This window comes from Saccopteryx bilineata, chromosome 9 (assembly GCF_036850765.1).
Source record: "Saccopteryx bilineata isolate mSacBil1 chromosome 9, mSacBil1_pri_phased_curated, whole genome shotgun sequence".
In the NCBI taxonomy this organism is placed as follows: Eukaryota; Metazoa; Chordata; class Mammalia; order Chiroptera; family Emballonuridae; genus Saccopteryx; species Saccopteryx bilineata.
Window position 1 is genome coordinate 40,689,553 of NC_089498.1, and position 27,691 is coordinate 40,717,243.

A 27,691-nucleotide genomic window follows, 5' to 3' on the forward strand; every position below is an offset into this window, starting at 1 on the left:
ACTGTGTGTGACTGTGAAGGGGGTGTCTGAGCACTGTGCGTGACTGTGAAGGGGAGTGTCTGAGCACTGTGCGTGACTGAAGGGGGATGTCTGAGCACTGTGCGTGACTGTGAAGGGGATGTCTGAGCACTGTGCGTGACTGTGAAGGGGAGTGTCTGAGCACTGTGCGTGACTGTGAAGGGGAGTGTCTGAGCACTGTGCGTGACTGTGAAGGGGATGTCTGAGCACTGTGTGTGACTGTGAAGGGGAGTGTCTGAGCACTGTTCATGACTGTGAAGGGGGTGTCTAAGCACTGTGCGTGACTGTGAAGGGGAGTGTCTGAGCACTGTGCGTGACTGTGAAGGGGAGTGTCTGAGCACTGTGCGTGACTGTGAAGGGGAGTGTCTGAGCACTGTGCGTGACTGAAGGGGAGTGTCTGAGCACTGTGCGTGACTGTGAAGGGGAGTGTCTGAGCACTGTGCGTGACTGTGAAGGGGAGTGTCTGAGCACTGTGCGTGACTGAAGGGGAGTGTCTGAGCACTGTGCGTGACTGTGAAGGGGAGTGTCTGAGCACTGTGTGTGACTGAAGGGGAGTGTCTGAGCACTGTGCGTGAGTCTGAAGAGGTGGTGTCTGAGCATTGTGCATGACTGTGAAGAGGTGGTGTCCGAGCATTGTGCTTGACTGAAGAGGTGGTGTCTGAGCACTGTGGTGACTGTGAAGAGGTGGTGTCAGCATTTTCTGTGACTGTGACGGGGGTGTCTGAGCATTGTGTGTTACTGTGTAGAGGTGGTATCTGAGCACTGTGCATGACTGTGAAGGAGCAGTGTCCAAGCACTGTGTGTGACTGTGAAGGCGGTGTCTGAGCACTGTGTGTTACTGTGAGGGGGGTGTCCGAGCACTGTGCCTGACTGTTAAGAGGGGTGTCTGAGTGCTGTGCGTGACTATGAAGAGGTGGTGTCCGAGCATTGTGCATGACTGTGAAAGGGGTGTCTGAGCACTGTTTATGACTGTGAAAAACACCTACACTGTGTATTCAGACTTCAGGCTGAACTGCTTATGTGAAGACCAGAGACAAGGGGGTCTGTCAGGAGTGTATATGAGCAGTCAGGAGGTGCTGGGGTGCTGTGGATGGAGCACTAGGGGGTGGGGTCAGCCCAGTCTGAAGGTTTGAATTGTTTTTCTCCAGACCCTCTTGGAAAGTAGCCAAGATCCCTTCTCCAGACCTGTGGTAGAGAATGGGACATAGCACTTGCTGGTGAGAACAGTCGATCAATCTCCATGGCTATGCTAACAGGAATAGCCATGCGTTAGCTTTTATATACAAATGGACAAGCACTTAGAGCAGTGGTTCTCAAACTTTTTGAAGTCAAGGTGCATTTAAATCCTACAAATAATTGTAGGTGCACTATATACAAATTTCTGAGAAATATGTTATAATAAGTCAAATATTAAAGAAAAAAATAAAATCCAAACGTGTTTTTATGTAAATGAAATAAATATGACAAAATTAAATTTATTCTGACATTAAAAACATTTTTATGTTACATTTTTTGAGTTATGCTTTTTAGAATTTATAAAAGGGATACAAAATAAAAAAAACAACAAAAAGTTATCTTTATAGATAGATAGATAGATAGATAGATAGATAGATACATTCTTAGTAAGATTTAATAAATTTGGCAGGTCTCGGCACGGATGTGTTAAGTTTTTTCATTCTTGTGTTCATGAGACACATGAGCCTGATGTGTTCTAGCGATTTCTTCAATGTTTGGGCATATATTTGAAAGCCAAACTCTCATTTCCTCATCAATACATTGAAGAGCTTCTATTTTTACTCTTGTGTTGAGTGCAGAAAACTCCCACCATACATATTATCTTAACTTTACACCAAACAAAGGATAGAAGAAACTTACCTTCAGTCTTTCTGGGGAACGTGGGAGGTAGTGTGAACAATCCAGCACCACAGCTTAAGAGCCTTTTGCAACCTAATCAGGCAAGTGAGGTGGGAGTTAAGCAGAATGTCAGTTTATAGGCAATTCCCCACACTTCTGACCCCCCCAAATCTAAACTCCAAAAACCCTGTTGGTTTTTTGGTTCCCAACAGGCACATATTTCTCTGGAATACCCTAGGGCACACCTGGAAATCTTCTAGGGTGCACCAGTGCGCCCTAGTGTACACTTTGATAACCACTGACTAGAGGCTTATTACATCATACATTTGCCACAAGATTCTTCTAGAACAGCGGTTCTCAACCTGTGGGTCGCGACCCCAGCGGGGGCTGAATGACCAAAACACAGGGGTCGCGGCCCTGGCCGGTTGGCTCAGCGGTAGAGCGTCGGCCTAGCGTGCGGAGGACCTGGGTTCGATTCCCGGCCAGGGCACACAGGAGAAGCGCCCATTTGCTTCTCCACCCCTCCGCCGCGCTTTCCTCTCTGTCTCTCTCTTCCCCTCCCGCAGCCAAGGCTCCATTGGAGCAAAGATGGCCCGGGCGCTGGGCATGGCTCTGTGGCCTCTGCCTCAGGCGCTAGAGTGGCTCTGGTCGCAATATGGCGACGCCCAGGATGGGCAGAGCATCGCCCCCTGGGGGGCAGAGCACCGCCCCTGGTGGGCGGGCCGGGTGGATCCCGGTCGGGCGCATGCGGGAGTCTGTCTGACTGTCTCTCCCTGTTTCCAGCTTCAGAAAAATGAAAACAAACAAACAAACAAAAAAAACCCACAGGGGTCGCCTAAAGCCATCGGAAATCCAATGGCTTTAGGCGCGATGGCTTTAGGCGACCCCTGTGTTTTGGTCATTCAGCCCCCGCCGGGGTTGTGACCCACCAGTTGAGAACCGCTGTTCTAGAACAATTTATCTGGAATTTATATGTGGAGCGAGAATGGAATTGTGATCCATGTCTGGGGAAGGCTCACTGGCCAGGATCTGAGAAGTACCTAGAGTTGTATTGGAGGTGTTTTCTTTTTGTTCCCAGGGGGCTATCAGAAGCTTTTTCTTTCATATCTTTTATTGTATTTTATTTTCATTTCTTTTATTTTCTCTTTTCATTTCTTTTTTTGTTTCCTTCCATTTTTTTCATTATTTTTATTCTTATTTTATTTTCTTTTTATTTTCCTTTTTTTTATCATTTCTTTTTTCTTTTTACTTTTATTTCCTTTTCTATCATTTTCTTTTTATTTCTTTTCTTTGTTTTGTATTTTTATGAAGTTAGAAGCAGGGAGTCAGACAGACTCCTTCATGTGCTCGACTGGAACCCACCAGGCATGCCCACCAGGGGGTGATGCACTATCTTGGGTGCCGACACACTGCAGCTGGAGCCATTCTAGTGCCTGAGACAGAGGCCATGCAGCTGTCTTCAGCACCAGGGCCAACATTGCTCCAATAGAACCTTGGCTGCAGGAGGGGAAGAGAGAGAGATGAAGAAGAGGACGAATGGTGAAGCAGATGGGTGCTTCTATGTGCCCTGGCTGCGAATCGAACCTGGGACTTCCACATGATGGGCCAATGCTCTACTGCGAAGCCAACCTGCCAGGATCTTTTTCATTTTTTCTTTCATTTTTTCTTTTCTTTCTTATTTCATTTATTTTTATTTTCCTTTTTCCTTCTCTTCTCATTTCTTTTATTTCCATTTTTCTTTTAATTTGTTTTATTTTTTCCTTTATTTTTTTTTGTATTTTTTCTGAAGCTGGAAACGGGGAGAGACAGACTCCTGCATGCGCCCGACCGGGATCCACTTGGCACGCCCACCAGGGAGCGACGCTCTGCCCCTCCGAGGTGTTGCTCTGTTGCGACCAGAGCCACTCTAGCGCCTGGGGCAGAGGCCAAGGAGCCATCCCCAGCGCCCGGGCCATCCTTGCTCCAATGGAGCCTCGCTGCGGGAGGGGAAGAGAGAGACAGAGAGAAAGGAGAAGGGGAGGGGTGGAGAAGCAGATGGGCGCTTCTCCTGTGTGCCCTGGCCGGGAATCGAACCCGGGACTTCTGCATGCCAGGCCGACGCTCTACCACTGAGCCAACCGGCCAGGGCCTTCCTTTACTTTTTATTTTTTCTTTCCTTTCTTATTTTATCTTTTCATTGTTTTCATTTTTTCTTTTTCCTTTTTTTAATTTTTTTTTTTTTTTTTTACAGAGACAGAGAGTGAGTCAGAGAGAGGGATAGACAGACAGACAGACAGGAATGGAGAGAGATGAGAAGCATCAATCATTAGTTTTTCATTGCGCGTTGCAACACCTTAGTTGTTCATTGATTGCTTTCTCATATGTGCCTTGACCATGGGCAGGCCTTCAGCAGACTGAGTAGCCCCTTGGAGCCAACGACCTTGGGTCCAAGCTAATGGGCTTTTTACTCAAACCAGATGAGCCCGCGCTCAAGCTGGCGACCTCGGAGTCTCGAACCTGGGTCCTCTGTACCCCAGTTTGATGTTCTATCCACTGCGCCACCGCCTGGTCAGGCATCTTTTTCCTTTTCTTTATTTCTTTACTTTTATTTTTTTCTTTTTGTTTTCATTTTTCTATTTTCTCTTTTCATTTTCCTTTTATCATTTTCTTTTATTTTTTATTTTTCTATCTTTTTATATTCATTTTTATTTTTTCTGTTAAAATTTTCTTTTCTCTATTTTTATTTTTTTCTTTTTTTTCATTTTCTGTTTATTTTATTTCATTATTTTCTTTTTATCTTTTTTCTTTTTGTTTTTCTTTTTTATTTTATTTTCTTTGCATTTTTTTCTCATTTTCATTTATTTCATTTTCATTTTTTTCTATTTATATTTTCTTTTCTGTTTCTTTTTTCCATTTTTATTTTATTATATTTTTATTTTCCACTTTAGCCTTTTCCCTTTATTTCTTTTACTTTTGTCTTTTCAGTTTTTTCTTTTTTATTTCTTTTCACATTTTTATTTTCTCATTTTATTTTTTTTTACTTTTAATTTTTCATTTATTTTTTCCTGTTTTTACTCTTATTTTTATTTATTTTTTTTCTTCTTTTCTTTTTCTTAGTTCTTTTCATTTTTTTCTTGTTTTTTCTCTCTATTTTCTTTTCATTTTATTTGTTTTGCCTTCTATTTTCTTTGCATTTTTTCTTTTTATTTATTTTTTCCTTTTTCTCTTTTATATTTTTTCCTTTTTAAAATTTTTTTCTGATTTTTCTTTTACATTTTTTACATTTTTTTTAATTTTTCTTAGTCCTTTATCATTTCTTTTGTGTTTTTTTTTCTTTATTTCTTATTTATTTTTAGAGTGGGAAGAGGGAGAGAGAGAGAGAGAGAAGACAGGAAGCATCAACTTGTAGTAGTTGCTTCCTGTATGTGCCTTGACTTGGCAAACCCAGGGATTTGAACCAGCAACCTCAGTGTTCCAGGTCAGTGTTTTATCCACTGAACCACCAGAGGTCAGTTCTTTTGCTTTTTTGTTTTTCTTGTTTTTTCAATTTTGTTTCTTTTCTTTTTTCTTTTTATTGTCTTTTATTCTTTTCTCTTTTATTTCTTTCAATTTTATTTTTTTACTTTTAAAATTTTATTTTTTTACTTTTCCTTTTTTTAATTTTTCTTTTATTTTTTTCATTTATATGTGCCTTGACCAGGCAAGCCCAGGGTTTTGAACCGGCAGCCTCAGCTTTTCCAGGTTGACGCTTTATCCACTGCACCACCACAGGTCTATTTTTTTCATTTATTTTCTTTTATCTTTTTAATTTTAATTTTTTGTTTTTCTTTAATTTTTTTTTATTTTGTTTTTTCTTTTCTCAGCTCTTTATATATATATTTTTTTTTTTTTAAGTTTTTTTTACTCTATTTTAATTTTGTTATTTTTTTACTAAGTGAGAGGCAAGTAGGCTGAGACGGATTATTGAATGTGCCCTGACTGGGATCCATCTGACAAATCCCTAGCAGCTGATGCTCTGCCCAGCTAGGCTGCTGCTCCGTTGCTGAGCACATGAGCTATTTTAGCACCTCAGGTCAAGGCCATGTAGCTGTCCTCAGCTTCTGGGGCCAACTTTGCTCAAAACATTTGAGCCATTACTGTGGGAGGGGAAGAGTGAAAGATGGGGGGTGCTGGAGAAACAGATGGTTGATTCTCCTGTGTGCCCTGACCAGGAATTGAACCCAGGACTTCCATATGCTGGGCTGATGCTCTGCAACTTAGCCAACCAGCCACTGTGAAGGAGAAAAGTTTACATTTGTGAAAAAGGAAAAGTTTCTTTTTCAATTTCCCTTTTTCAAGTGAGTAGAGGTGAGAGAGAGACAAACTCTTGCATGCACCTCAACTGGTATCCACCAATCACCCCCGTCTGAAGATGGTGCTCTTCCCATCTGAGACCAAGCTATTTTTGGCGCCTGAGGAGGAGGCTCCATAGAGCTATTTTCAGTGCCTGGGTCTGATGCACTTGAGCCAATTGAGCCATGGCTACAGGAAGGGAGAGAGAGAGAAGGGGAGGGGCAGGGGTAGAGGAGCAGATAGTCGCTTGTCCTGTGTGCCCTGACCAGGAGTTGAACCTGGGACATCTACACACTGGGTCAATGCTGTACCACTGAGCCAACTGGTGAAAAGTTGTTTCAATCCCAATTTCAAACTTGTCTGTGCCCAGGTATTTGGTATTCAAGTGCTCCTGGTGTGTTCTAATGGAGTGCAACTCAGAATATTTTCTCTTCCATTACCCATATTTTCCAGAAAGTCTGCTGTAATGATGTGCTTGTGACCAATTACTTGAGACCCTGCAGTGTTTCTCCCTCATCCATTCATGCTATTCCTGGAGCTATTGAGAAGTTGGGTTCTTCTGGTCTCTTAAAACCCCCTGGGCCATGTTCTCTTGGCCCAGAGAGTATGAATAGTGAAGTGCAAGACTTGGTCCTGGAGAGAAGCAAGTCAGTGTCACCTGAGGCTGCAGATTCTTTTAGGAGCTTTGTGGCATCAGATTAGCTGTTTTTGCTGCATCGCTTTTGTTTTTTTTTTCTCAGTATCAGAACATAATGCCGTTGCCTGATATTCTTGACAATTCGTGTCTGTAAGACATTGGAAGCATCATGGGGATATATTATCCTTACCACATATCTGACACATGCTCCTTTGTGCAAAATGATGGTAACTGTTGAGGCACATTTTGAACTTAAGAACAACTTTAACCACAGGGCTCTGGGTTTTAAGGTTCTGACCTAGGATACTGGCAGTGCTTCAGATTGCTCTGGGAGATACAAGAAGTCTGGTGGAGTATTGCTCACCACATGGTGAGGAGATGGACAGGCCACTTTTTAACAGATATCCAGCTCATAGCAGTTAGGAGAAAATTCCCTTGTGTTCACCAGAGGGTTAGCCTCTGTTCTCAGGAAGAGCCCACATTTAGAGTTTGAAGTTAGGAAAACATGTCTCAGCTCTTGCAGGCAGGCAGGAGGAGTCCCCCCCCCCTACTGGTAGGAGAGTCAGCCTTCCTCTAGTCAGGCCTTCACCTGAGTGGATGAGGCCCACCACATTGGGGAGAGCAGTCAGCTTTATTCAGTCACTGATGTAATTGTTAACTTTATCCAGAAACACCATCACAGACACATCCGGAATAATGTTTGACCAAATATCTGGGCAACTCATGGCCCAGTCCAGTTAGCACATGAATTAACCAGCATGCACTGCCTGCACAAAGACCACAGACCCTACACCTGACAGTCAGAGCCTTGCATAAGTTGGTTGCCCATTCGTTCATTTAGTTATTTATTCACTCAACAAGTACATGTTCAAAGGAAATTGAAGTGAAGGACATTTTCCAAAGTGTTGACTGCAGCTGGTCATCTCTGTGTCATGGGATTTCAGGTGGGCACTGGGTTTCCTTCTGTCCAGTTGTCAATGAATATGTATGCATTGCTTTTGAAATAAGGTGGGGAAGTGTTGTTTCTTAAAAAAGAGATGACCCAACTTAATTCTTAATATACAGTCCTATGACATTTTGAACTCTGCCCCCACCTTTTAAACAATCCGGTGCATCCTCAGTTGTGTAAACTGATGGGAGGCTTGTCACTTCAAAGGGTGCTCAGTCCGTGTCTTGCAAGCAGCAGTTCCCTGTCCAATTGGCTGCTCACATAAAGTCAGTCTGGTTTTCAAAATGACCCAGTTGTCTGTTTCATTTTGCTTTTTAAGGACATTTTTCTTCTTAGAATTCTTTAGAAACTTTTATAGAAAGGATTTGCTTAAATTCATATTAGTTTATAAAGCTCTGTTATAAGCCCTTATAATTTCTTCATAATTCTTTCTTGTTCCTCCGGCCCCTTCCTCTGATTGACTATAAAATGAAGACTGGCTGCTCTAAAATGAAGACCTGCTCTTTCTCTCTTCTGTAGTGCTCCACCGATACAGACACATCTTGGGATTGTGGCAGCCAGATATCGGGCCCTATGGAGGACTGCTGAATGTGGTGGTGAGTCCAAGAGCCTCGTGTGTGGATTCTTAGGAAAGCAGGACTGCTGACCCACGTGGATGAAACTTAGTGTCTTTTCTACCATAGGGCAAGTCAGCTGCTTTCTATATGACATTAGAGTAATTACAATCAGATTGCTTTTTGCATCCCTAGCTGGTTCTCTGCAGAGCAGTGGTCTCCCCCTACAGTGAGGGCTACATGTGCCCTGAACGGTGACTCTGGAACAGAAGCTCTATGGCCGGGGGTGTGCAGGTATACCTTATTAGATCTGGGCAGGGGCCTGGGCCCAGGCGTTGCTGTAGCTGATGTTGCTAGTAAAACAGTCAGTGCCCCCGGGCACTGGTGTTCTCATCCTGCTTGCTCTCTGCTGGCGTGTGCCAGAGTCCAGTCCAGAAGACCAGCTGCATGTGGAATGGCACTGGGTCTGCCTCACAGTGGCCACTGGGGCCTTGGACAGCCTTGGTGTGGCTCTTCTGAGCCTGGTCCAGATGGGTCACCTGGTGTCTCTGGTTACTCTGTCACTCTGTGTGTTTTACTCACCAGGAGGGGTTTTATACAAGGATAAATGCTGCTTCATAGCTTTATATTTGGTGGAACCATTCATTAAGAAACACGTTATCTATGTTTACCGTCAATGGGGAAAAGCCTTGCTTTTAAAACATTTTCTCAGGGACAAGTGAGACAGCTCCCAGGGTGGCAGGTTTTTTTTCTTTTAGTCAGGGAGGGTGATAATTGTTTCATACTAGCAGTGAGTAATTGAGTAAAAAAAAAAAAACTTGCTAAAAGCAGGAGATAATTAGGGGAAAATGGCACACATAACTGAACAGTGACAACTGGCTCTTGTCTGAGACCAGTTAGCCACTGAAGTGATGAAATTCTTTCCTCTGTCACTAGAGCAAGAAGCAGTGGATCCAGGCTCTCCTTGAAAGGCGGGAGTGAGTACAGTGTCATCCCAAATGGGATCATCCCTGTCTCTCCACTGAGAATGTGGGTGCCTTGGTGCTGAGCACCAGTGTGTGGGGAGTTCGCTGTCCTTTGATCTGGGATCTGTCACTGTCACTCACTGTTTCAAACACAAGAGTAGCAGAATGGTAGCGTGAACTACCAGTGCCCACTACCTGGATTCAGTGGTTATCAACAACGTGCCGAGTTTGTGGTCTGTGTCTCTGCCCTTTGGCGTTTTCTTTTCTGGTATTTTCTTTTTTTCTTTGTTCTTTTCCAAGTGAGAGGAGGGGAGATAGAGAGACAGACTTCCACATGTGCCCTGACCAGGATTCACTGGGCAATCCGGCTGGGGCCGATGCTCTGCCCACCTGGGGCTGCTTGCAACCAAGCTATTTTTTTTTTTTTTTTTTTTTTTTTTGTATTTTTCTGAAGCTAGAAATGGGGAGAGACAGTCAGACAGACTCCCGCATGCGCCCGACCGGGATCCACCCAGCACGCCCACCGGGGGGCGATGCTCTGCCCCTCTGGGCGTTGCTCTGCCACGACCAGAGCCACTCCAGCACCTGGGGCAGAGGCCAAGGAGCCATCCCCAGCGCCCGGGCCATCTTTGCTCCAATGGAGCCTCTGCTGCGGGAGGGGAAGAGAGAGACAGAGAGGAAGGAGAGGGGGATGGGTGGAGTAGTAGATGGGCGCTTCTCCTGTGTGCCCTGGCCGGGAATCGAACCTGGGACTTCTACATGCCAGGCCAACGCTCTACCACTGAGCCAACCGGCCAGGGCCACCAAGCTATTTTTAATGCCTGAGGTAGAGGCTCCACAGAGCCATTCTCAGCGCTGGGGACTGATATGCGTGAAGCAATCATGCCATGGTTGTGAGAGGGGAAGAGAGAGAGAGAGAGAGCGAGAGAAAAAAAGGGAGGGGGAGGGGTGGAGAGGCATATGGTCACTTCTCCTGTGTGCCCTGACCGGGAATTGAACTTGGGACATCCACATCTGGGGACGATACTATACCATTGAGCCAGCTGGCCAGGGCCTTTATTCAGGCATTTTCAAGCCAATCCCAGGTCTGTATTGCTTCATCTGTTCATACTTCAGTGTGGGTTTCTAAATATGTGGGTATTTTTCTACATATATACCACGATCTTATCACACTTTACAAAAGTAGCAGTTATTACTTAATACTTTCTGAGACTCCATATGTAGGATGCCTAATTGTCTTTTTTTTTTTTTTTTGTATTTTTCCGAAGTTGGAAACCGGGAGGCAGTCAGACAGACTCCCGCATGTGCCCGACCAGGATCCAACTGGCATGCCCACCAGGGGGTGATGCTCTGCCCATCTTGGGGCGTCACTCTGCTGCAATCAGAGCCATTCTAGCACCTGAGGCAGAGGCCACAGAGCCATCCTCAGCGCCCGGGCAAACTTTGCTCCAATGGAGCCTTGGCTGCGGGAGGGGAAGAGAGAGAGAGGAAGGAGAGGGGGAGGGGTGGAGAAGCAGATGGGCACTTCTCCTGTGTGCCCTGGCCGGGAATCGAACCCGGGACTCCTGCACACCAGGCCGATGCTCTACCACTGAGCCAACTGGCCAGGGCATCTAATTGTCTTAAAACTGCTTTTTGAGACTGGTTTGTTCAAATCAAGACTTAAACCAGGCCCTCATATTGTGTTTGTTTATTTTGTGTCATGATTCTCTCCTGTTGAAAGCAGTGCCCCATTTTTTTCTCAGGAACTTGCCCTATTAGCTATCACTTTCTGGATTACTATGTTTGCTTTTTTTTCTTTACTGATAGAGATAGGGACCGGGAGAGAGATGAGAAGCATTAGTCATAGTTGTGGCACCTTAGTTGTTCATTGATTGCTTTCTCATGTGTGCCTTGACCAGGGGGCTCCAACCAATTCAGCAACCCCTTGCTCAAGCCATTGACTTGCGCTCAAGTCAGCAACCTTGCGCTTTTAGTCAGTGACCATGGGGTCATGTTGGTGATCCCACACTCAAGCCAGCGACCATTTGCTCCAGCTGGTGAGCCTGCGCTCAAGCCGGTGACCTTAGGGTTTTAAACCTGGGACCTCAGCATCCCAGGTTGATGCTCTATCCACTGTGCTACCTACCACCATTCCAGCTACTCTACTTGCTCCTTTTCGGGTCATTGAGTTCCCCCACCCACATTTTAGATCTGAAAATTTTCTCTAAAAGGCTTTCTTGGATTCAGGTCTAATTGCTTTTTTTTCTATGTAAAAATACTATCTTTTTCCCTGTTTTATTGAGGTATAATTGACAAAATTGTAATGATATATAAAGTGCAAATCATGGTAATTTTACTATATGTATACGTGGTGAAAAGATTCCCACCTTCTGGTTAATAACACATGTATCATCTGATGTTTAAGTTCTACTCAGAGCAAATTTCAGTGATGCAATAGAGTGCTATGAACTGTAGTCTTATTGTTTTACATTAGATCACTACTTTTTAATTAACAAGCACTTGGTGGGTGGGGCTATGCTTGTCCCAATGCAGTAGATCAGGGGCATCTCAATGCCTGTTGGCCCTGACCTTCTTTGTGGGACTGTATTGTAGCGATGTGGGTGGTCATCCTGGACAGCTGTGGCATGAGGAAATTTTGCTTCAGTGCCTCATTGTAACTCTTGTATGGCGTGTGCCCTTTCTCCTCACCATAGGTGGATGGCTTGTTCATTATTGGTTGGATGTACCTGCCGCCCCATGACCCTCATGTGGATGACCCAATGCGATTCAAGCCCTTGTTTAGAATTCACCTGATGGAGAGGAAGTCAGCCACGGTGGAGTGTATGTATGGCCACAGAGGGCCCCACAATGGCCACATCCAGGTAAGCATGTACTCAGGGCTCCCTTAGATAACAGCCATGTGTAGGTGAGAGGCAAGGCCGCCTCTGTTCTTCCCAGTCCTGGTGCCGGCTGAATTTGCAATGGTGTTTCTAGCTACAAGCCAGTGTTTATATAGATCAGGGGAAACAGGGCTCTATTCTACTCCTCTGTATTATTTATGTTCTGGTGCTGTGATGTAACTCCCATAGACTCACTAGTTGGAACCCTTCAACTGATTCTGCATCCAGTTAAAGCTATTTGTTCTTTCTAACTACAATAGCACTCTTATTTTTTCAAAACCTCTAACTATGAAATGATAGCCCCTTTGTTGTGCTCTTAGAATTTTCTGGAAAAGCACAAACTCTTGTCTCTTAGATGCACCGCTCCTCTGAGAAGAAAGTGTGTGCTCAAGGTGGTTCTGAGCTCCCTTCTCTGAACTGGTCATGATTTGTAGGCATAGTGGACTTCTGTCGTCGAGGGGGGGTGTATCAGTGAGGAGGGGCTCATTGTCTGGTGGAGATGCCATGACTAATTTGTTCCCCTCTCTCCTTTGTCATGAACGCTCAAGATTGTGAAGAAGGATGAGTTTTCCACCAAGTGCAATCAGACAGACCACCACAGGATGTCTGGTGGGAGGCAAGAGGTGAGTCCGTACCCGTTCTGTGCAAGAGGAGCAGACATGAGATTGAATGGTTTGACATAGTCACGTTGCCACCAAGCGGGCCCTCTCCCATGCTTCATCCTTACATTGTTGGTGCAGGAAATGTATCTGCTTTTTGTCACAAACCGCCATATTGTGTACACAGCATAGGTTTTTGTTTCTCCATCAGCCCTCAGAATGAATGACCAAAAGGAAATAGTTTTCACTAGGTAGTTCTTCTTTACCCCTTCGTTGAGAGGGTCAGTGTACTGTGCAGGTTTCTTCTTAGAGGTGAGTTGCAGGGAGAACAGAGGGCTGTTCTTAGAGCCCTGCTTTCTCCCTGCAGGGGGACCTGGTGATTGAAATTTCAGACCAGGCAGCATGTGAATAAACCTGCATGTCAGCAATGCATGGGAGTCTCTTGGTGCTTCCTTTTGTTTGCAAGAGTAGTGTGTTTTTTTGTTTTGTTTTTTAAATTAAAAAAAATTTTTTTTGTGACAGAGACAGAGAAAGACAGATAGGGACAGACAGGAAAGGAGAGAGAAGAGAAGCAGCATCAATTCTTCGTTGCGGCACCTTAGTTGTTCATTGATTGCTTTCTCATATGTGCCTTGACCGGAATCTACAGCAGACTGAGTGACCCCTTGCTCAAGCCAGCGACCTTGGGCTCAAGCTGGTGAGCCTTGCTCAAACCAGATGAGCCCACGCTCAAGGTGGCGACCTCAGGGTTTTGAACCTGGGTCCTTTGCATCCCAGCCTAATGCTCCATCTACTATGCCACTGCCTGGTCAGGCTACAAGAGTAGTTTTATCTTGTCATTCAGTTGTAGTTTACGAAAGCTCTTAAGTCATATTGCCATTTCAAAATATTGCCTTTTCTTAAGAAAAACTTGAACATTTGTTTTTAAAGGTATTTTATTCATTTTAGAGAGAGATAAGAGGAAGAAAAACTTGAACATTTATAACGGAGAACATTCATTACAGCTTCTGTGTATTTGTTGGGTATGCATTTCTCAGTCAGTTTTTGAGTCTCTGATGGCCCATACTAACTCATGATCCCCTTAGCATCCTTCCATGAAGGAACCAGTGAGTTGTCTTCCCCAGCCCTCCATGTGGGCTCCACCCTTCATCAGTACCAGAAACCAGCCCTGTGGGGTCATAAACTGCATCCACAGGGCTTGTCAACTTTCTTACTTGCTTGCCTGCAAACTCTAGTTCCGGGATTTCTGCCAGCTTTGTGCACCTTTGAAGGCCAATTTCAGGCTGTCCTGTGGCATGACCTTAGGCTGCAGGGTCCTTGGCCTGAGCCTCCTGGGTGCGTCCTGTGTGACCTTCCCGTGTGGTCCTCACATTGCAGCTATGCCATCTGTATTCCGTGAACAGTAATGTAGCCCTTGGGCTACTGACCCCAGACTCTCCCTCCCCAGTGCAGACACATCCTAGCCTGTCTTAATGGATGATGGCCAAGATCCAGCTGCCACCTTACTGCCCTGCCCCTGCCTGTCCAGGCCCCCCAGCCAGAGGCTTCTGGAAACCTGGGGGGCTGCAGGGAGGAGCAGAGATGGGGAAGTAATCTCCCATTTACTAAAATGATGCCTTATCATCTTCAAATATGAAGTCAGCAGAATCTGGAGGGCAAAAGTACTCATATAGCCCCACCTAGGAGCTATCTCCAGGCCCATTCTCCAGGCTTTCTTTATGTTTTTTGGCATTTCTGATAGTGATTATAATCTCTCAGTTGGATCTGGTTTTTTAAGCTTAATTGTTACTCCAGAGACATTTTCCAGCTTATTAGAACCTTTCTCAAGATTTATTTTTGGTTCAGCTTAGCAGTCCATCATCTTGCTCTGATGTGATCAGATGTAAACGTTCTCCTTCAGGTGGACATGGGGTTTGTGCTCAAATACTCACGTTTCTCCTGCTACCCTGTTGACCACATGCTTGAGTGACTTAGCCTCTGGGAGCCTCAGTCCTTATCTGTAAAATGAGGCCATATAATTATCTGTGGATCCCATGTGATTTTGGAGGGTTGAAGAGGATAGCACACATGAATGACTTAGCACCAGGCCTGGCTGGAGCCATCCAGGAGGATTCCAGTGTTATTACTGTCACCCTACTCTCTGAGCTCCGTGCAAAATCCTTATCTGGACTTTGGGTCATGCAGAAATGGAATTGCTGGGTAAAGGCACTGAACATGTTCCAAATTCCTGTTATGTGTTATCAGATTGATGGTCCTTGTGTACAGCCCACCAGGGCAGGTGAGCCCTGCTCCCCGTGCTTCTGTGGGCCCTAGTGTTGACCTTGGTGGAGGTAAGACCAGTTAGCACGTGGACTTTGGCTTAACTCTGATTCTGTTACTTACTAGCTGGATGACTTTGGAAATGTTTCTCTACTTTTATAAGTCCCAAACTTCTGTAGAACAAGAAAAGTGTTAGCACTCATCTCATAGGCCATTGTGCAGATCAAGACAATGATTATATAGTAGCACATGGTGAGGCAGCTCTGGATAAATATTAGTGATTCTTGTCTTGCATGTTCTAGGCCCCTGTGTTTTTCCTAATGCATATATACCTTGTAAGATTATTTTATAGTAAACATGTATTTCAAAGTTTTTTGTTCTGAGTAATTAGGTCTAGGTGGTATTCCTGATGACTTTGACCTTTTCATGCAAAGTAAATAATATGACTATTCACAATCCATCTTCATGGCATTTAGCTCAGGTCTGATTATTCACCATGGCAACATTAAAATCCTTGTTCATTACATTTTCCATTTTTATCTGTTATTTATGTATTTCATTTTTAAGGGCCTTCTATGAGTTGAGCCATTTAAATGGAAAGTTTTGACTGGTGAAGTATAATTTGTCAAAAACTTCTTTTATGGTTATTGTTTTCTGTATCCTAAAAAACTGCCTATCCTCAGGTGACAGAGAATCTCTTTCTCTGCAGTTTGGTAGCATCACATATTTAGGTCTGTGACCCATCTTGAATTACATTTTGTGTATGGTGTGAGGTAGGGTTTGTGGTTCTTTTTCTTTATATGGATGTTCAGGTGTTTGAGTACCGCTTGATATATTTGTCAGTCCTTATGCTTATACCACCATCTTGATTACTGTAGCTTTATAGTAAGTCCCTTCACAAGACTACTCTTCAGCTTAGCTCTATCACTAGATTGCTTTCAATGATTAGGTTCTTTTCATTTCCATGTGAATTTCAGAATCAGCTTGTCAGTTTCTACAAACAGGCTAGCCTGGTGGGATTATGACTGACATCCAATCTGTAGGTCAGTTTGTAGAGAGTTGCTGGCTTAATGCTGAGTCTTCCAGTGCACACAGACCTCCGATTATTATTAGGCCTCTTTACTTTATTTCAGTTGTCTCAGGGATTTCAGAAGGAGATCTTGGACATATTTTTAATATTTATTCCCGAGTCCTGTGGTCTTGTTTAGGCTATTGATTTAAATTTTTTATTTTACAATTTTGTTCTGTTAGTATATAAAAATTTAGTTACTTTTTATATATTGACTTTGTAATTCTAATACTTGTTTTGTAGTAATATTTTCTTTTTTGCCTGATTTTGGGCAGTAACATATTAAAGCAATTGACAGTAGATCTCTTGTTGTTTGGGTAAATTGCTTTCGCTTCTGGTTATAGCGCTAATTCTAGATAATCATTAAAAATACTATATTGAGTAAGGAACTCAGTTCTGTGGATTAAGTTAAATGTGAAGAATCAAGGAATTAGGCACTAAATATCCTTCACATTGTTTGATTTCATTTTCATAATGAGTTTTATTGCTTTGGAGACTCAGTGTTTATACAAGCTTCCTTTTGGCACGTATACCAGCCGCCTCCTCTTTCATGGGTAGGCATGAAGTGAGGCTCATGTGGCTGTTCCCTGGGAGCTCTGGACAGGGACTGTGGCCCCAGCTTCACCCAAAGGGACCCCATGTCCCTGATGCATCACCTGAAGTCTGGGCTCATGTACTCTGTGAAAGCAAGGATCAGAACCCTTCATTTTTCACTGGTAGCATGCCCTGTCTTCATCTGTCCACCCAGGTGAATTCCTCTGTCCTACTGTGCCCATAGCCTCACCCACAAACATAAACATGCTGCGTTGTCCACTCAGTTACACACCAGTGAGCAGCCTCTCCACACCCCTGGTGGTTTTCATGACCTGTATTCTCTTGGAAGGAATTCCGAACGTGGCTGAGGGAAGAATGGGGACGGACGCTGGAGGACATTTTCCACGAGCACATGCAGGAACTCATCCTGATGAAATTCATCTACACCAGTCAGTACGAGTGAGTGCAGCCCCGCCGGGGTGCCATGGACACATCCCTCTCTGTGGGTCCTAGGAGTGCAGTCTCTCTGTGGGAGTATTGGGAATTCTGTGCCTCCCTCTCGGGTACTGTGAGCATAGTCCCCTTCCCTGCCTCTCCGCCTGCCCCGTATGTTTTCTGTCTTCTATCATCCAGCAGCAGGATGCTCTAGTGGGCCTAGTATGTGCGCCTGGTCCTCAGTGTTGTTTCCCACACCGGCCCAGAGGGCTGACTGTCTCAGCCTCTCTGTCTCTGAGCCCTGGTGCTGTCGCTGTTTAGCCCCTTTGCCATGTCCCCTGTGTAGTCTTGGATTCCTGTCACAGGGTGGCAGGGCAGGAGTGGCTTTCCCTTCCCTCTGCTGAGATCTCCACTCCAGTTGCCTCAGAGTACCTGGTAGAGACTCATGAGCCCCTGTAAAGCATTGTTGGAATCACATGTGTGAGGGTGCCATTCACATGTGGGTGGAGTGAGCATGGCTCAGGAACATGGATTCCCTGCTCCCCACTGGCCTCACCATGCTGGTCTGCTTGCCTTGCCTGTCCCCCTGTGGTGGGGCATGGAGGTATGGCCTCCACAGCTGACGGCCGTGCTGCTCTGCCCTGCTCTCACGCCAACTGCTCTCCCATAGCAACTGCCTGACCTACCGACGCATCTACCTCCCGCCCAGCCACCCTGATGACCTCATCAGGCCAGGCCTCTTCAAAGGCACCTATGGCAGCCACGGCCTAGAGATTGTCATGCTCAGCTTCCATGGGGAACAAGCCAGGGCCACGAAGATCACGGTGAGTCCTGGGTTCACCCGGCAGTTCTAGTTTTGCATGGACTTGTCAGGCTGGTCACGGAGCAGCGTGAGTCAGGCTGTGCCCTGGTCCTCAGCATGGCCTGGACCCGCGGCACTGCTTCACCAGGGGACTGGTTGGGAATGCAGACCTCAGGCCCAGCCCAGATGTGCTCAGCCAGGATCTCAGAATTTTGAGCACTTCTGCTTTACCACACAGCCCTTTCCTGGATGCACACTGAGGTACTGGGGAAGCTGAGCAAACACTGATGCCCTTGCCGCGCCCTACAGATTCTGATTTAATGGGGGGTGAGGAGAGGGGTGCTCCCAGTTACCCCCACAGCCTCCACATTGGGGACCCCCTGAGGTAGCACACAGCCCCCACTGCCTGTCCTTACCTGAGCAGATTGCAAAAGCAGTTGGAGGATTGTTGAGCTGAGTAGGCCTTGTGTTCCCCACTTCGGGGACCTCCATTGCCATCGTGCTCACCTGTCATTTGCACAGTTGTTGGGGTGAGTTTCTGGGATATGCACTAAAGCATCCTGAAGCAGCAGCATCACTTCCTAGTCCTCACAAAGCATTGCTTTTGAACTGTGTTTGCCAGGTCCCTCTGCTTTTGGGAAAGCTCCTGGTGAACGAGAGCCTGGAATCAGGGCCACGTCCTTGGCAAAGTGGGGCTCTCCTGTGGGGATTTTGGTGTGTTCCTGGGACTCGTGCAGAACTGCAGAACCTGGAGATCTGTTGGGGTTCAGGTTTAAGAGCTCGTGTGTCCCAGGCAGACCAATCTTGGCTGGCCTCTTTGGCCTGCTGCTTGCTACCTGCTACCTGACCCTGGGGGGGGATGAAGTTCTCTAAGCCCTAGTCTCTTCAACTATCACATGGGCTAGTTCCTCTCAGTGCAAATGAGCCACTGTGCCGGGTGCCAGCGGACCCTTAGCAGGTCACCAGTAGGTGCTATTTTTTTGTCCTCAAAGATCCCTTCACAGATGGGGCTAGGTACTAATATCTATACACACACACACGCGCGCACACACACACACACACACTAAGTGAAAGGGTAGATTGGGTGGGGGAGACAGAAACATCAGTTTGTGGTTCCACTTATTTTTGCACTCATTGGTTTATTGCATATGCCATCATTGGGATGGGAGCCACAACCTTGGCATATCGGGATGACGATCTAACCAGCTGAGAAGTCTGGCAAGGGCCAGGTGCTAATATTATGTGGGTTTCTAAAATATTGTTACTTAAGAGGTTGCTGCAAAGTCAGTAGGAATGCTGGAGTGAGCTCATCTGGCCAGGGGCGGAATCTAAGCTGGAACACATTTCTGCTGGTCTCCGAACTCTGCTGACCACTGCCCATTTGCTCCACAGGGTGACCCCAACATCCCTGCCGGGCAGCAGACGGTAGAGATCTACCTCATGCACCGCATCCACCTGCCTGATGCTGAGAACCTCCGCAACTTCAACGAGCTCTCTCGCATTGTCCTGGAGGTTCGCGAGCAGGTGCGCCAGGACCAGCAGCAGCAAGAAGACAGGGCTGGAGACAGCGAGGGCCACGAGCAGCACAGCCCCCAAGAGGCTCAGCAGGGCGCTGCCCAGCCCAGGGAGCCTGGGGACAAAGTGGCCGCAGCTTCGGAGGAGCAGCCTGCCCAGTTCCTTCTGCCTGTGGGCGTGAGCTCAAGGAACGAGGACTATCCCCGAACCTACAGGATGTGGTAAGGACACGAGGGGGGCGAAGTCCAGGCTCTGACCGGCCGGCTTGGCTTGCTGGACCGAAAGAGGAGCCTCTGATGACCTGGTCCAAGCCATAGCTCATACCTGAACAGGCTACACTTTTCCCTGGGCTGTACAGTGAGTTGTCACACCCCCTTGCGGAGCCTCAGACTGGGTTTATTAGAACTGCCAGGCATGGAGACTCCTCCCAGAATGCCTTGCGTCACATAGTAATTAAGGTAAAAGGGAGAGGAGGCAGGACGTCAGGCAGCATGGAAGCAGACAGAGAGGGGGAGGACTCTCCCCTGGCTGCCTCTCCAAGGAAGCCCGCTTGGAGTTGGCCTGCATGTCCTTGCAGGTAAGGCCGGCCGTGGGTTCTCCATCCTTCTAATGAAGGTAGTTCTGAAGTTGGTCCATTATTTCTTCCTGTAGTTTCTTCCTTTTTTCTTTCCCTCCTTCCTTCCTTCCCTTATTTTTGTCACTCTTCTGCCACTTTGGGCCAAGGCTCATTGGCCACCAGAGTGAAGCCCAGGCCAGACAACATGTGGAAGGGGCTGGCATGGCCCCTCCCTCCCTGCAGAGGTTAGACCTCTTGGGATAAGACCTCCCCCACTCCCAGCGGCCAGTCTTGCCTGACTTGCTGTTTTTACAGTTTTGCAGTTTTCTGCTGGGCCTTTGCTTTCAGCCACTCAGGCCAGTCCCTGCTGGATTACTTACGAGACCCTGGCCCTGTCCCTACATTTTCGGGCTAATAAGTTTCACTAAATGAATAAAAGATAAAATTTAGGTCCTCAGTTGTACTGGCCACATTCCAAGTGCTCAGCAGCCCATGTGGCTGACGGCTAGCATATCGGACACGCAGGACTAGAATATTCCATCACAGAAAGTTCTCCTATACCATTCCCTTAGTGGACATTTTGGGGAAATAATCTGTCTTCTGGCATGACAGCCGACTCTCTTCACCTTTCTCAAGTTATCTGTAAAGGTTTGTCTCCCTGTGGGCCGACTGCTGTCTCATGTGCCTGTAGTGGTGTAAGCAGTTACTTACGTATAGATGGGCTGACAGGGCGGGCAGCACGCTGAGCTCCATGAGGGGGATCTAGGTGTCTGTGTGGGCTGAGTGGAAAATACTTATTACATTTTCTTCTTGTTATACATGATGGTAAGAGTTACTGAATTTGTGTTTTCCAGAGGAAGACATACAACTAATATTACAATATAATTTCACCTGATGTGAATTTTTTTTTTTTTTTTTCATTTTTCTGAAGCTGGAAACAGGGAGAGACAGTCAGACAGACTCCCGCATGCGCCCGACCGGGATCCACCCGGCACGCCCACCAGGGGGCGACGCTCTGCCCACCAGGGGGCGATGCTCTGCCCATCCTGGGCGTCGCCATGTTGCGACCAGAGCCACTCTAGCACCTGAGGCAGAGGCCACAGAGCCATCCCCAGCGCCCGGGCCATCTTTGCTCCAATGGAGCCTTGGCTGCGGGAGGGGAAGAGAGAGACAGAGAGGAAAGCGCGGCGGAGGGGTGGAGAAGCAAATGGGCGCTTCTCCTGTGTGCCCTGGCCGGGAATCGAACCCAGGTCCTCCGCACGCTAGACCGACGCTCTACCGCTGAGCCGACCGGCCAGGGCTGATGTGAATTTTTTAAGATTTTATTTACTGATTTTACAGAGAGAGAGGAGAGAGAGACAGGTGGGGGAATGAGAAGTATCAACTCATAGTTGCTTCACATTAGTTGTTCACTGCTTGCTTGTCACATGTGCCTTAACTGGGCAAGCCCAGGGTTTCAAACTGGCAACCTCAGCATTCAGGTCAGCAGTCTATCCACTGCGCCACCTCAGGACAAGCAACTGATATAAAAAAAAAAATTTTTTTTTTGAGAGAGAGGGGGGCACAGATAGAAGATAGGGACAGATAAGAAGGGAGATGAGAAGCATCAGTTCTTTGTTGCAGCACCTTTGTTCATTGATTGCTTTCTCATATGTGCCATAACCAGGGGTGACAGCCGAGCCAGTGACCTCTTGCTCAAGTCAGCAATCTTGGCCTTCAAGCCAGCAACCTTTGAGCTCAAGCCAGCAACCCTGCGCTCAAGCTGGTGAACCCCTGGTCAAGCCAGCAACCTCTGGGTTTCAAACCTGGGTCCTTTGCATCCCAGGCCGACGCTCTATCCACTGTGCCACTGCCTGGTCAGGCAAAGTTTTTTTGTTTTTTTCTGAAGCTGGAAACGGGAAGAGACAGTCAGATAGACTCCCGCATGCACCCGACCGGGATCCACCCGGCACGCCCACCAGGGGCGATGCTCTGCCCATCAGGGGGCGATGCTCTGCCCCTCTGGGGCGTCGCTCTGTTGCGACCAGAGCCACTCTAGCGCCTGGGGCAGAGGCCAAGGAGCCATCCCCAGTGCCCGGGCCATCTTTGCTCCAATGGAGCCTCGCTGTGGGAGGGGAAGAGAGAGACAGAGAGGAAGGAGAGGGGGAGGGGTGGAAAAGCAGATGGGCGCTTCTCCTGTGTGCCCTGGCTGGGAATCGAACCCGGGACCCCTGCACACAGGCCGACCCTCTACCACTGAGCCAACCGGCCAGGGCCAGGCAAAGTTTTTAAATACAGTGTGTCCGTAAAGTCATGGTGCACTTTTGACTGGTCACAGGAAAGCAACAAAAGACGATAGAAATGTGAAATCTGCACCAAATAAAAGGAAAACCCTCCCAGTTTTTGTAGGATGATGTGGCAGCATGTGCACATGCACAGATGATGATGTAACACCGTGTGTACAGCGGAGCAGCCCACGGCCATGCCAGTCGAGGATGGATGGTACAGAGGAAAGTTCAGTGTGTTCTGTGGCTCGCTAAATTCAAATTCATGACCAAAGTGCAACGTGAATATCAGCATGTTTATAACGAAGTACCACCACATAGGAATAACATTACTCGGTGGGATAAGCAGTTGAAGGAAACTGGCAGTTTGGTGGAGAAACCCCGTTCTGGTAGGCCATCAGTCAGTGACGAGTCTGTAGAGGCTATACGGGATAGCTACCTAAGGAACCCTAAAAAATCTGTGCGTGAGCCCACATCGAACTGCACTGAATAGGTATGAAACTGGGAGAGTTTTCCTTTTATTTGGTGCAGATTTCACATTTCTATCACCTTTTGTTGCTTTCCTGTGACCGGTCTAAAGTGCACCATAACTTTACGGACACTGTAATGTGTAGTTGACATGCAATATAATATTAGCTTTATGTGTATAGGATAGTCATTTGACATTGTGTTTCTTACACTGTAATCACAATAAGTCTGGTAACCATATGTTACCATACAGAGTTAATAAGATAATGTTAACTATATTGTGCTGTATATTACATCTCTGTTTGAAAGGCCATAAAAGAAAAATCTCTGTTATCCCTGTAAAACTTGACCCTTCCTAGTAGCTCAGTAGCTCATGGCCAGCAAGAGTCCATTAGCAGCACACCAGCATGCTGGGGCTCACCAGTCAGGAAGCTCCAGTCCAGCCCCTGGCAGAACCGCGGGATGGTCCTCTACCCCCATGCTGAATACCAGGCTCAATGGCTTTGGAGGGACTGCTCTGATCCTTCCCTGTCTGCTTATGTGTCTGCGAGGCCTTTCCACAGCACCTGTGCAGGAGACATTTGCTGTGCGTTCCCTAAGTTCATTAGGCATTCCTTTGCTTCCCCGTGGGGGTGGTGCTTTTTACTCCATCCGAGAAACTCTGAACCACAGGCTGCTTTCCCAACCCCCTCCAGCAGAGCCTTAGCACAGTGGGGGAAGGTGGGGGTCTTGGGTGCCATTTTACGAGCTTGGAGATTCAGGCCAGCTTCTGACTTCTTCTCATCCATCAGCAGCACCAAGTTCTTTGCAAGAAAGACAAATATATTTCAGGCTCATGTTGATCTCAAAACTTGGCCATATGGCTATTTGAAGGTTCTACCTTCTGAGTTAATGTCAGTTGCATGCCAATATGTCTTTGTTGATTATATTAGAATTGTTCATATGATGACATAACTACTTAAGGAATTAAGATTTTTGTTACCTGGGCCTGCATTATGAAGACATATGCTTTGGGACTGAGTCATGAGGTGGGTCTGCCTGAGGTCCCCTTCCTTTAGTTGGGTGAGTTGGTAGAGATCAGTGGTTAGTGGGTGAGCCCTACCATCTGGGATTAGCCCAAGGAGCCCACTCTCTGTACGTGAACAGTCATCTGCCCACACGCCCAGAGCCCCACCCACCCATCTTGTATGATGGCTTAGGGTGCTGTACATTAGAGTTGTGCAGCGGCCCTATGGGGGACAAGGGCTGTCTGTGGGTCTTTGCCGATTCTTAGCTTGTTGCTGGCAAATAGCAAAAGTGTCTTGAATGGAATGAAGGGTGTTTCAGAACCCTCCAGGATGACACAGCGCGTGACCCAGGACGGTACAGTGCCTCGAAGCCCCCTCACTCTTCTCTCTCTTGTGCTTTCCCTCTTTCTTTGTTCAGTTTCTATGGTACGGGCCTCATTGCTGGCCATGGCTTCACCAGCCCCGAGCGCACCCCCGGGGTCTTCATCCTGTTCGACGAGGACCGCTTCGGGTTCATCTGGCTGGAGCTGAAATCCTTCAGTCTGTACAGCAGAGTCCGGGCCACCTTCCGCAATGCAGACGCACCGTCTCCACAGGCCTTTGAGGAGATGCTCAAGAACATTCAGTCCCTGACCTCCTGACGGCCCCCTTCCCTGCAGTGGGGACAGCTCTGGACACCCTCACGGTGGGAGGAGCAGCAGCATGCACTTTGGAGATTTGACCTCCTGACCAGAAAACCCACCTTCCTATAGGCATCTTGGTCCAGCCACCCAAGGCACTTTGTATAGAACGTGCAACATATACCTGCACCTTTGTCAGTAGCTGATGGAAAGCTGAGCTGAGCATGCCTTATACAAAAAATAGAAGAGAAAAGAAAAACAACTGATTTAGGAGATGGGCTGCCAGACATGTAGATAGTGGGATTGGAGAAATGGAGTTTGTCTTTGGACCACTGATGATTTTCTCTGGAAAACAAAATCCTCCTTCGGGGAAGTTCATGACATAATCTCTTGATTTAAGGCATCCAGTGTTGGGGTGCCAGCTCCACCGTCCCTCTGTAGGAAGCAAGTGAAAGTGGCCATGGCCTGTGAGGGCGTTGGCGAGGTGACCTGTGGAGCCTGGGCAGGTAGAGAGGGGCAGTGTTTGTGGAAAGAGCCCCAGGAAGTCAGGGAGTGTCCGTCTCAGGACCCAGAACTGAATTCCCATATCTCTTTTTTGTTTGTTTGTTGATTTGCTGCTTTTATTTTCCCCCGAGCTTTTGAGCATTAGCTTACTGTTCTCCAATGGCAGCATTCATCAATAAAATATTTCTTCATTACAATTCTTGGTATTTAGTGTTTGGCTTTGCTTGTACCAGATGGTAAACTCAGTTCTGTAACACACAGAAGTCATTTGTATGATTTTTTTGTCTTGTGTACATGTATGTTGAAGGACTAGACTCAATTCATAACCCCACTGCTGCCTGTGAATTGGTCAGAGCTTGAATATAGTACTTTTGATGGACATTTGTTTCTGAAAATCCCACTGGGCTGCCTGCTGCTCAGAACCCAATACCTGAGTGACAAGTGTTGGGTGGAAAGGAGACATTGCTCTATTCAGGAAGCAGGTAGCCTGTCACGCCAGTGGGCTAAGCTAAAGACTGTCTCCCTTGTTTTGTTTTATTGGTTTTTTGTTTTTGTTTTTTGTATTTTTCTGAAGTTAGAAATGGGGAGGCAGTCAGACAGACTCCTGCATGTGCCCGACCGGGATCCACCCGGCATGCCCACCAGGGGGCGATGCTCTGCCCATCTGGGGCGTTGCTCTGCTGCAATCAGCCATTCTAGCGCCTGAGGCAGAGGCCACAGAGCCATCCTCAGCACCCGGGCCAACTTTGCTCCAATGGAGCCTTGGCTGCGGGAGGGGAAGAGAGAGACAGAGGAAGGAGAGGGGGAGGGGTGGAGAAGCAGATGGGCGCTTCTCCTGTGTGCCCTGGCCGGGAATCAAACCCAGGACTCCTGCACGCCAGGCTGACGCTCTACCACTGAGCCAACCGGCCAGGGCCTGTTTTATTGTTTTTGTTGTCCTTTTGTTTCTTTTTTTCATCTTGCCTTTTTTTGTGAATTCCCATTTCTCTACTGACTGATTTGTATTTTGGACCAAAGCATTTCACTGCTGTCTTAGAGTCTTAGACAGGGAAACAGGGCTGGTGAGGCCATGAGCAGCTGGAAGACCCTGTGAACACCAGCCCTGGTCCAGGTGTCTGAGCAGCACCCTTGTGCTTGCCTTGGTCTCTCTCCAGCTTTAGAACCTTCCCTGTAGCCAGTTCCAGTTGGTATTTGTGCCCCCCCAACACAGCACACGCGGGCGCACACACATACACACACATACACACTCTGACGCTGGAACCCCAAACTGCAGTTCACACGAGGACTATGTAGTCCCCTCATGGGCAAGAGGGCAGGGTTTTAGGAAAGTTGCACTGTATGGATCAGGAAGCATTTTGAAGACCAGGACCCTCCTGCATAGAGACCAGAGCGCTGACCCTTCTAGTGACATGCCTGTGTTAAGTTAGCATCTGCATTTGGGGACCCCTCCCTCTGAGATCCTTGCTGATCTCAGTGTCTCCTGAACCTGTGCTGGCCTCCAAGAGTGTTTTCAGCTCTGCAGTCTGCAGAGGGCCGGCTCCACACAGCTGCCCCGGGCTGTGCTTCACGGAGGGCAGGGTGGAGTTTGTTCCCTCTCTGTTGCTTTTCCTTGTTTGGTTGATTGCACTGAGCACTCACACTGGGTGTGAGGAACCCTAGGGAAGGCAGCAGCTTTGCGGTGTCTTGATGTACACAACAACCTGAGCTGCCTGTGAAATGTGTCCTCTGTCTTTTCAGTTAATTTCTCCCTGTCTGGCCTTGTATCATTTAATCTTTAAATTAAAAAAATCCCCACTGTCTCAGCTTCAGTTAGCCTGGCAACTTTGACCTTTTGCCTCCCAGTATTGTAGAATCGGCAAGGTCTGGGACACAACCTCTAAATGGCAACTGGTCCTGCCAGGAGGTTCTGTGGAGACCCAGGAGAGGCAAGGGGAGAAGGTAAGGCCCCTCCTGGGCAGCCACCGTCAGCGGAGCCTCATCAGAGATGCATGGCCATGACTCACCTTCCTTATACTTCTAAGAGGTCCTGCAGGAAGTTGAGGCATGGTCCCAGTTTCCACGACTTTTTCAGGACTGAGCCTAAAAGTGTCACTACTCCTATCTTGCAGTATGACTTTCTCTCTTGTGCCAAGTGTGGCCAGCCCTGAATTGTGCTTTCTACCTATGGCCATGAAGCTTTGAGGGGAATGAAAATGAAGGAGAACTGGGCATGCAGGCTGTCAGTTCCACCATGTTTAAATAAAATCAAGAAAATGCCTATTTTACCCAGAGTTTGTGGTTTGCCCTAACGGACTCCATCCTCCTGAGAGCCTCACCTATACTGTAAAGCATACACAGATTGAAGATGAGCAGTTCTGATTAGAAACCAATCTCAAATCTGAATCATTTAGGCTGCCTCTGGTATTTGGGTCTATACGTGATTTTTTTTTTTTTTAAGAATTTATTTATTGATTTGAAAGGAGAGAGAGAAAGGGGGAGAAGCAGGAAGCATCAACTCACAGTAGTTTCACATATGTGCCTTGACCAAGGTTTGAAAGCCCCGGGTTTGAAACCGCCAACCTTAGTATTCCAGGTCAGCACTTTATCCACTGCATCAACACAGTTCAGACAGCCGGTTTCCACCAATAATGACTAAAATCACGCTGGGCTGTTTCTGGTGTATGGTGAGGCCCAGGGTCTGTGAGATCTGTCCATCTGGCAGTGGCCCGCAGTGACGCCAGGCAGGGCCAGCAGCTTATTGTCTGGAGTATGTGTTGTTTTCCCACTCTGATGTGCCCTCAGCCAGCTCCTGGCTTCCAGTTCAGCAGGGGAATATGCAGACACCCAACACCAGGTAGCTTCCCTTGGTCAAGGTAAGGAAGCTCTTCAGGAGAACTTCCTGCATGAATT

General features: G+C 47.1%; 1 protein-coding gene across 4 annotated transcripts in view; it reads left to right on the forward strand.

Annotated features, from left to right (window-relative positions):
* FBXO31 (F-box protein 31) overlaps positions 1-24,999 on the forward strand; it is a 47,926-nt gene extending 22,927 nt beyond the window's left edge. For all 4 annotated transcript variants that reach the window (XM_066243267.1, XM_066243268.1, XM_066243269.1 and 1 more), the window contains 7 exons: positions 8,289-8,365; positions 11,985-12,152; positions 12,719-12,793; positions 16,981-17,090; positions 17,737-17,890; positions 19,261-19,604; positions 24,097-24,999. In XM_066243267.1, the coding sequence (XP_066099364.1) occupies positions 8,289-8,365; positions 11,985-12,152; positions 12,719-12,793; positions 16,981-17,090; positions 17,737-17,890; positions 19,261-19,604; positions 24,097-24,319 (1,151 nt within the window). In that variant the 3' untranslated portion in view covers positions 24,320-24,999. The remainder of the gene's footprint in view (positions 1-8,288; positions 8,366-11,984; positions 12,153-12,718; positions 12,794-16,980; positions 17,091-17,736; positions 17,891-19,260; positions 19,605-24,096) is intronic.
* The last annotated feature ends 2,692 nt before the right edge of the window (positions 25,000-27,691 follow it).